Raw genomic sequence first — 10,000 nt, 5'->3', positions numbered from 1 at the left:
AGAGCAAATGGAATACCATATAAGAATTGTGAGTTACGAAAATAAGAATGGAAAAATATGGAGGTGTTCTTGGTGAAAAGAAGTCTTTGTTCTCAACCATTTTCATTTAATCCAAGCCATATATAGTCCAAAAAAATTGCTATTAAATGCAGGCTTTGCTGAGTTAATAGGAAATCTATATACAATTATGTGAATGTTTGTGTGTGAGTACATACGACACAGATATACATACACAGTATATGTGGGTGGGTGTGGATATATATATATATATATATATATATATATATATATATATATATATATATATATATATATATATATATATATATATATATATATATATATATATATATATATATATATATGTATGTGTGCGTGTGTTTGTGTGTGGGGGTATATGTGTGCGTAAACAGCTACAGTATGAAAATATTTTTAAAAATAATTTTGAAGCATAATTTTTTTTTTTTTTTTTTTTTTTTTTTTTTTTTTTAGCAGACCGTTTTGATCTGATGATGATTTATTCCTTTATTAGTCCGACTTGTTTAATCTTACGACATATATTTACACACACATATATATATTTACCGTGTAGGTATATAGAAATATATATGAATTCTTATTTCATTTAAGTTCTATGTAGAAAGCGTCGAAGGAAAAAGGAAGAGACACAGACACAAGATGTGAAAGGACATCATTTAATGAACAGGAATGGGAATCGATGAGATATTGGGAATGGCCAGAGACAGAGATGAATGGAGGAAGAAGGAACGAACTTCACTATGGCCTATTGGGTAACGGGACGTGATGATTTACGAAGAGAATGGGTGACTGACATCTACTGCGAACAGGCACTTCCAGGAACCGAGTGCCAATGCTCAGGGGGTTGGCGAATCTCTGGGATTGTTATTCTATGTTGCTAAGGTGGGATTTTCTTTTTACTTTGTGTTTATATATATATATTTTTTTCTTCCTAATTACTTTATTGAATGTATTTGATGATCAAGATAATGAGATATAAATACACTTCACAGCATTGCAAGAAAAACCTATTCAGTTCATGAGTAATGGATGAAGATATTCGATTTTGTGAACATGATGGAAAATGGAGTCAGTAAGCAACCAAAAATCAAATACTAGGATAACACGCGTTTTGGTCAGTTTCTTTTCTCGTTTTAGACCCTTGAATTCCGCTTATGCGTCGCTATTACTCCTACGTCTACCTGAAAGTTATTCGGGTCTTGATTTTGGGTTTTCGGTTGGGGTGAACTACGGGTGTGATGCCTATGCCTCCGTTTTTTGCTGTCCAGATCGCAAGCAGTCATTGCCCTTTTACGTTTTCGTTGAGCTCGGATTCATCGCGTCGCCTTTTACGCTTTCCTTGCTCCACCGACCCCGTGAAAGTTGCTCCTGCCTTCTAGAAGCAGTTCGTGCCCTCTTGTTCTTGGACGCGGTTTAGTCATCATCGGGATCATCGTGTCACCGCTTGCCCTTCGTCGGGTTCACGAAGTCCGATGCCGTTTTCTTTGATATGAAGAGCCACGCTCTCTAGTTCATGGCCTGCAGAGAGACCGGCTCATTCCTCGTGCTCTGAGCAGCTTTCCTCTTGCTTAACGAGAGCTTTTCAAACCTGCGACAGATCCTCAAAAGTCTCCTGGTCCAGCACCGAGGCCTGAGGCAGCCGCAGGCACTCTAGCCCTTCTCGCTTATTGAAAAGTTCGCAATATGTATATTTCGCTGTTTCTCTGTCTTTTTGCATTTTCCGTTTTAATTCCATTTCTAAAAAGTTTATAGATTTGAGATTTTTGTCTGTTCTTTGAGACTTTAATAAAGCGATATTTGCATGTGACTATGTGCATGTGTGTTAGTGTGTATGGCTGTGGCGTGTCTGTGTGTGGCTATTTGTGCCTGAGCATGTATGTCTACAATGGGGTGTTCGTGTATGTGTGCGTTACCGTGATTGTATGTGGGTGTCTGTTTTTCCTTTTTTGTGCTTGCGCATGTATTGTCTACCATCTTCCTTAGTGTTCAAATAAAAATATGTATAAAATATAAATACTTTATTAAAATAGTGGAGGACTGATATGGAAATAGAACCACAACATTCTATACTTATACATTCATATTTACTCACTTAGATATTGACAAATATCGCACTTTTTAACCATAGGTAGGGGCGGGTGTGTAGGCACGGGGCTGGGTTGGGTATTGGGCCTGACCCTCGTAGCTGACCTCAGCCACGAAGCCGGAGTCTCCTTGCACGTTGTAGTTGACCGTCTGCAGGCGACCGTCGGGAAGGCGGACGTAGTAGGAACCCTGAGTGAAGTCTCCATCACGAGACTCCTGGTGGCCGAAGTCGTTGCCCGAGGGAGGGTCGTTGACGGCGTAGTTGAAGTCGTACTTGGCTGGTCCGAAAGCAGGACCAGGAGCAGCGTAGCCGTAGGTCTGAGGGCTGGCGAGGGCGGTGGCCACGAGGGCGAGGAGTGCGAATACCTGGAGCATTGCAGAATTAATCTTAATTTTTATCTTCATTTATATATTGAATTTAGACCTATTCGAAGGCATAGAAACAATTTTGTATGTGATTTTGAATGGAATAAGACGAAACATAAGTACTTACCTTGGATACCATGTTGCTTGAATCCTATGATTTAACTGAGGAAAAGAGCAAGGCTTCCTACTTTTATACAGCGGACGAAGGCAAAACTCCTCCCCCAAGATGACGTCGGGTCAAGACAGGTCTCGACTCCCTTGCCTCATCCTGAGACGTGCCAGCCTTTTCCCTCCCAGCGATACCTTATCATGCAGACTGTCATAAAACATGTGCCACGGGCTTTTTATGCCAAACGATCACACACGGAAATGAGAGTAATGGATACGTTTGGATCTGGAAGTAATTTATATAATTCAGACAATGATATTTCTCCAGAGTCCAGATATTCATGAAAGCAATTCAGTTTTATATATATAACTAGTCTGATACAGATAAGTATGCTCTTTGATTGCAATCTTTTGGAAACCGTATTCTACATGTCTTTAAGAAATGACCACAGATTTTTTTTTAACAACAAGATCACTTTAACATTTATGAACAATTGGCAATGAAAACTGCTGATAGACACGCTTACTTTAGCGCAGTGTGTATTGTATGCAAATGTGCATTTCTAAACTATAAATGTATATAATAATTGAAAAGGTAATCTAATTTCTAAACGTTTTCGTAGCATGCTATCATTTATGTATTTATGTCATGTTCGGCACGTATATATTTTAAGCAAATTCGTCATTTCATCATTACTATTAATATCTATACTGGGAGTATATTTCACATAATTGTAAAGTCCATTTAATTTCGTAACAAACTCGTTCTTTCATAGGATATCAACATTGTATATACACTATATACAGAATGTTGACACACACACATTCGTCCACACTTTCTGAATAGGATTGATTACAATGATAATCTAATACGCTTCTATCAACATACCGAACTTAAATTGTAATTATCCTAAACGGGTTGTACTTTCGATAATGATATAAAAATGTAGTATACGTAAACCAGGTATTCTTTTTAAATATTACAGATATTCTAACGATCTTATGAACCAATAAAATTATTTATAATCAACACATTTCTACCGGAAGTGACGCAACATGTTTTATCTCGAGTGGGCGTCGCATATTAATGTACCTATGTCTGGTTCTTAAGTTCTTAAGAAAGATTAAATAATTAATGTAAATCGTTCATCTCTGATTCATCATCGTTTTATTTTTTAGTTTCCATTACATTCTATCTTATATATTTTTCATTGGTAATAAAAAATACCTCTGTAATATCTGTTAATTAATCATATTATTTTCCTTGTGTAACGACTGTGTAAATATTCATCTCTGCTTATACAGTCCTCGAGATGTTTACTGTGGAACTGTTGAGGCTGGGGGAGAGGGTTAAGGAACCGACCCCTCCGAACCATGTTATGTGCAGGACATCCCTATGTAGTCATTTAATCTCTCTCTCTCTCTCTCTCTCTCTCTCTCTCTCTCTCTCTCTCTCTCTCTCTCTCTATATATATATATATATATATATATATATATATATATACATATACGTGATGTATGGTTATAGAAAAGAAGAAAATAAATTCATGGATTTTAATATTTCCTTATGTACAAAATTCACTTAGTAATAGATATCAACATCCTTTAACCGTAAGTAGGGGCAGGTGTGTAGGCACGGGGCTGGGTTGGGTACTGGGCCTGACCCTCGTAGCTGACCTCAGCCACGAAGCCGGAGTCTCCTTGCACGTTGTAGTTGACCGTCTGCAGGCGACCGTCGGGAAGGCGGACGTAGTAGGAACCCTGAGTGAAGTCTCCATCACGAGACTCCTGGTGGCCGAAGTCGTTGCCAGAGGGAGGGTCGTTGACGGCGTAGTTGAAGTCGTACTTGGCTGGTCCGAAAGCAGGACCAGGAGCAGCATAGCCGTAGGTTTGAGGGCGGGCGAGGGCAGTGGCCACGAGGGCGAGGAGTGCAAGTACCTAGAGCATTGCAGAATTATTATTATTTATTTTTTTAATTTTTTATTAAAATTTCATTTATATGTTGAATTTAGACCTATGCGAAGGTATAGAAACAATTTTGAATATGATTTTGGATGGAAGGCGAAACAAAATTACTTACCTTGGGTACCATGTTGCTTGAATCCTATGATTTAACTGAGGAAAAGAGCAAGGCTTCCTACTTTTATACAGCGGACGAAGGCAAAACTCCTCCCCCAAGATGACGTCGGGTCAAGACAGGTCTCGACTCCCTTGCCTCATCCTGAGACGTGCCAGCCTTTTCCTTTTCAGTTATACTTTTCCACATGGATTAGTTAAATGAATTTGAATATATAAAAATATTACCCCTTCAGTGAATCCAGATATTCAGGATGGCAATTTGTATTTTTAGCAGGTAACTATAGTCTGCTATAGAAAAAACAATGTTCTTTGATTTCAGCTTTATAGACCACAGGAATCTTTCCATAACATGAAAATCACTTACTCATCCAAGAACAATTGGCACTGAAAACTGCTGAACGACATATTGTTTCATTCACCACGCGTGCAGTTTATGCAGATTGCAATTCTGAAATGAAATACATATAACTGATGATCTAAGATTTCATCAAATTCCAAAACGTGAACTACTTTCTTCTTAGTATACTATCTTATATATGAACTTGTTCGACACGTATATATATGTATATATTTCTTTTACAAAATGCATTTTTTTGCTGCAATTTTAACTTCAAATTATGAATTTCAGTACTGGAAGTATGCATTATAGACAATTGCAAAATCCATTCAATTTCTTAACGTGAGGTCATATTTTCATAGCACACATATTAAGTATACCACAGTTTGTTGAGAGACCCACATCCAAACCCACACACAAATGCAACACATACAAACAAATGCAACCAAATACAAGCAAAACCAATAACACAAACACACTTTCCAGACTAGATGAATTACAATAATATGTTAATCGTTTCTAGATCGCCGTCAAACTTGGTCATTAAAAAGAATGAGTTTACTGATGAAGCTTATATCCCCCCCCCCCACCCCCCCAGCACTCTCTCTCACACACAGAGTTAAAGTAAGAAAGCATAATTCCCTTAGAAGGTAATTATCCGAAAATGATGGTATTATCTATGTTTCTGTTAGTAAATTGTAAGTGTTAAATGATACTGATACAAAAATGTACTCCCCCATTTAACTATTACTGATATGTTTACGAATCTTATGAATCAATGTATTATGTAATCGACACATTTCTGCCGGAAGTGGATGTATGTCAACACGTATAGCGAGAATAAGTATTATATCATTCTACACATATCCAGTTCTTTACGCTGAAGACAGATCAAAACGACGAGGAAAACAACTACCTTTTCCATTCTTAATAGTTATATTTCCAATTGAGTTCTATTACAATCTATCTTGTATAATCTTTATTGATATGAAATAGTACTAAAACTGATGATAGAAGAAAATATCCAAAAGCACGGCAAAATCTGGTATTAGGATCCTACTGGTGCAGCGATTGTGTAAACGGTCGAATTCGGCGCTCTTAGATGCCTATTGTGAAGCTGTTGAGGTCGGGAGGTCAAAGAACCGACCCTCTTCTCCAATCCATCAGCGAAGTTGCTATGTACTCATTATACAGACATACACACTCAGATATATATGCATATGTATATGTATATATATGTGTGTAAATATATATGTATAGTGTGGTTATGATTAAGTGCAGGATAGACTTTATGGCTTTAATGTTTATCGTATGTGCAGAAGTCGGCTATTAATAAAGATTAAGATTTAATCGTCAAAAAACTCTCCTCTCTGATCCATCAGTGATTTTACAAGTTGCTAAGCAACAATTTTCAATATATGTATTTATACATCATTTACATACATATTTGTATATCTATTTATCATGGTTGTAGTAAAGAGCCGGGTAAATTCGTGGCTTTTATTAATATTTCGTTATGTACAAAAGTCGCCTACTGATAAATGTCATCTACGGCTTTATCCGTAAGTAGGGGCAGGTGTGTAGGCACGGGGCTGGGTCGGGTATTGGGCCTGACCCTCGTAGCTGACCTCAGCCACGAAGCCGGAGTCTCCTTGCACGTTGTAGTTGACCGTCTGCAGGCGACCGTCGGGAAGGCGGACGTAGTAGGAACCCTGAGTGAAGTCTCCATCACGAGACTCCTGGTGGCCGAAGTCGTTGCCCGAGGGAGGGTCGTTGACGGCGTAGTTGAAGTCGTACTTGGCTGGTCCGAAAGCAGGACCAGGAGGACCGTAGCCGTAGTTCTGAGGGCTGGCGAGGGCGGTGGCCACGAGGGCGAGGAGTGCGAGTACCTGGAAGATGTCAGATTTATTAATATTATTTTTTTTTCATTTATCTATTTTTGTTCTACGTGATGACATATAAACATTTTGGAAATAACCTTTTTTTCGAAGGAAAAGAGAAACTAAAAACATACCTTGAATGTCATGTTGCTTGAATCCTTTGATCTAAGTAAGGAAAGAGCATTTCTTGCTTCTTTTATACAGCATGCGAAGGCAAAACTCCTCCCCCAAGATGACGTCGGGTCAAGACAGGTCTCGACTCCCTTGCCTCATCCTGAGACCTGTCAGCCTTTTCCTTTTCAGGTATACCTTTTCAGATGGACATCTGTTAAAGGATTCATGTGTATTTTATCGGCATAATGCGGGGAAGAAGAGAGTAACGACTTCATGTTTTGTAGCTGGATATAGAAACATAAAGTATAACATATTCCTTAGTAAATAAAATATTTGGTAGATTTATTACAGAAGATACATTTTCCCATGCAGGCAGTCATGATATCAAATGTCAGATATTGCAGAAATAAATCAAAATTGGCAAAAAGTTACCAACTTCATCTAACAATTGGTACATTTTGTGTTCGGTGCGTGTCTTTTAAATAAATTTATAGGGATCTCGTTGTTAAAAGTTTCAGCGTTGTTAGGAATTCCAGCGATGGTAGAAACGAACTGGTCTTGGTTCTTTGACATCTATTTTATTTTATTTATTTATTTATTTATAATTGTTATTGTTACTATTATCATTATTATTCTATTATTATTATTATTATTATCATTATCATTATTATTATTATAATTATCACTATCATTATTATTATTATTATTGTTATCATTATTCTTCCTCTTATTATTATTACCTATATTATTTTAATAGAAAATTCAGACGTCTTATTTACGTGCGTGCGGTTCGGTAGGGTTTCTGCAGTGTTAGCTTTCCTTAATTGCCGTTGATATTGAACTTCGAACGCAGAATTATTATGGGTGTTCGATATTATCTTTCGCGTCTATGGAATAACAGATTTTTCTTGCGTATGAAAATCGGAATTACGATTATATTAATTTTTCTTCATATTGCTGTTTTGTCACCGTTATATATTTATGAAGTGAAACAGTAAAATGATCATTTTCGTATGTGTTGAAGTTCAAATCCTCAGAACTGAAGACATCCTTTGAGTTCGAAAATAACCAAATTATTCACAAATTAATTGTGAATCTCATCAGACACCCTAACATCTTTTCATAGCTTAATAAAATGTATAGATTCACCATCTTCACACACACACACACACAGGCAGAAGCACGGACATACACACGTTCTAAATAAGATTGATCAATAAACTCGATAGAGATTAAACGTTATCAGCGCAATCGTACACGTGTACATGTCGAACTTTATCGTCAAAACACATGAGTTAACTGATGTTTATATCATGACTTTTTTCTCTCTCTTTCCACCTTTCTCTGACACACTAACACACACAAGGGTAGGGAACATACTAGACTTGTAAGGTAGTAAAAAGCAAGGAGCTTTTACTTGTAAATTGTAATTATTAAATAATAAACAAATGTACTCTATTCATGTTATACTAGTAAGTTGAAATTACCAAATTATGATAATGATAAGAAGATAATCTATATACCTCTCATAATCGCTGCATACACGATCACGAATTTTGTTTCAATTACTGTAATCAAGATATTTGTACCCGTGATGGATGCCAGTACAATTACACGTATAGTTGAAATGAGTATTGTGTACAGTACAGTGAAATGTGTTTCGATTTCTGATTCGAACATCCGCTAAATACCACATTTTTTTTTTTTTTTTTGTATAAGGTAAGATAGATTCGAAGCTTCAATTCATCAAAAGTCTTCTCCTCCACTTACTTGGTTATATTCAATTGTTAACGTGAAAAAAATATGTGAAATAGACAAGAAAAAAATGTTTACTTATCAGATATTTAATCGTCATATTCTAGTTTTGTTTTGGTAACATACTCTTCATTATATACTTCTTGAAGTAATACTAACACTGGCATGAGAGAAAAATATCCGAATACGTAATAATATTTAGTTCGATGACCAAATGGATCCCCTAAAATGTAGACTCATTCCCGCCTACACTGTTTAAACTATCTGGGTGATCCTGATGAGGTTGCTATGCAGTCATTAACAATATTAGTTAATGAATTGTGTAAATAATGATATAATAAGATGGATAATAAGTTCATGCTTTTATTATTATATAGATATGTATAAAAGTCGCCTAATAATAAATATCATAATCAACATCGTTTAACCATAGGTAGGGGCAGGTGTGTAGGCACGGGGCTGGGTTGGGTATTGGGCCTGACCCTCGTAGCTGACCTCAGCCACGAAGCCGGAGTCTCCTTGCACGTTGTAGTTGACCGTCTGCAGGCGACCGTCGGGAAGGCGGACGTAGTAGGAACCCTGAGTGAAGTCTCCATCACGAGACTCCTGGTGGCCGAAGTCGTTGCCCGAGGGAGGGTCGTTGACGGCGTAGTTGAAGTCGTACTTGGCTGGTCCGAAAGCAGGACCAGGAGCAGCGTAGCCGTAGGTCTGAGGGCTGGCGAGGGCGGTGGCCACGAGGGCGGAGAGTACGAAGATCTGCAGAGATGTTTTAAAAAAGGATGTATAAACAAGTAGGTGTGTGAAATCATATGTTTTAAATGAAAATGGATCTGTTTCCTCAGGGGACAAACAATGCTGAAAGCTTATAAAACATCTTATAAATTACTTGTGCTTTGAAATATAGTTAATTGTTTCCTTGGTGCCACGAAATGAAGAGTACAGATTGTCTTTCAAAAAGTATGCCAAGCATTCATAATGATATTCAGAAACATTGGATGTATCTCAAGATGTATAAGTTCAAGACATACGTTGATTTTCTGCGGCGAATACAATGCAAAAAGCTACTAACCGTAAGTGCCATTTCGTTTTAAGGCTGTTTCCAATGAGGGAGATGTCTTGAGGATGATGACAATGAGTTCACCTTCCTTTATATACCTGGTGATAGCTAAGCTCCTCCCCCAAGATGACGTCAGGAGAATCCTCGGGTCAAGACGGTTCTCGTGGCACTTGCATTTTC

General features: G+C 37.5%; 4 protein-coding genes across 4 annotated transcripts in view; all 4 read right to left on the bottom strand.

Annotated features, from left to right (window-relative positions):
* LOC113808410 (uncharacterized) overlaps positions 1-2,731 on the bottom strand; it is a 13,472-nt gene extending 10,741 nt beyond the window's left edge. Inside the window, exons 1-4 of the mRNA XM_070121300.1 lie at positions 2,618-2,731; positions 2,163-2,490; positions 1,628-1,776; positions 834-894 (exon numbers count right to left, since the gene is read on the bottom strand). Of these exons, the coding sequence (XP_069977401.1) occupies positions 834-894; positions 1,628-1,776; positions 2,163-2,490; positions 2,618-2,629 (550 nt within the window). The 5' untranslated portion in view covers positions 2,630-2,731. The remainder of the gene's footprint in view (positions 1-833; positions 895-1,627; positions 1,777-2,162; positions 2,491-2,617) is intronic.
* A 1,407-nt stretch (positions 2,732-4,138) lies between these two features.
* Positions 4,139-4,709, bottom strand: LOC138861274 (pro-resilin-like). The gene is made up of 2 exons (XM_070120227.1): positions 4,679-4,709; positions 4,139-4,536 (listed from the first exon to the last, which is right to left on the bottom strand). Exons 1-2 carry the CDS (start codon positions 4,688-4,690, stop codon positions 4,204-4,206), a joined length of 345 nt encoding a protein of 114 aa, XP_069976328.1. The 5' UTR covers positions 4,691-4,709; the 3' UTR covers positions 4,139-4,203.
* Positions 4,710-6,500: 1,791 nt separating this feature from the next.
* LOC113809266 (pro-resilin-like) lies at positions 6,501-7,073 on the bottom strand. The gene is made up of 2 exons (XM_027360807.2): positions 7,029-7,073; positions 6,501-6,903 (listed from the first exon to the last, which is right to left on the bottom strand). Exons 1-2 carry the CDS (start codon positions 7,038-7,040, stop codon positions 6,571-6,573), a joined length of 345 nt encoding a protein of 114 aa, XP_027216608.2. The 5' UTR covers positions 7,041-7,073; the 3' UTR covers positions 6,501-6,570.
* Positions 7,074-9,113: 2,040 nt separating this feature from the next.
* On the bottom strand, positions 9,114-9,964 carry LOC113809269 (pro-resilin-like). The gene is made up of 2 exons (XM_027360810.2): positions 9,833-9,964; positions 9,114-9,519 (listed from the first exon to the last, which is right to left on the bottom strand). The coding sequence occupies exons 1-2, from the start codon at positions 9,842-9,844 to the stop codon at positions 9,187-9,189; spliced, it is 345 nt and encodes a 114-aa protein (XP_027216611.1). The 5' UTR covers positions 9,845-9,964; the 3' UTR covers positions 9,114-9,186.
* Between the last annotated feature and the right edge of the window lie 36 nt (positions 9,965-10,000).

The sequence above is a fragment of the Penaeus vannamei genome, chromosome 4, assembly GCF_042767895.1.
Source record: "Penaeus vannamei isolate JL-2024 chromosome 4, ASM4276789v1, whole genome shotgun sequence".
Classification (NCBI taxonomy): Eukaryota; Metazoa; Arthropoda; class Malacostraca; order Decapoda; family Penaeidae; genus Penaeus; species Penaeus vannamei.
This window is presented reverse-complemented; position numbering and strand designations above follow the sequence as displayed.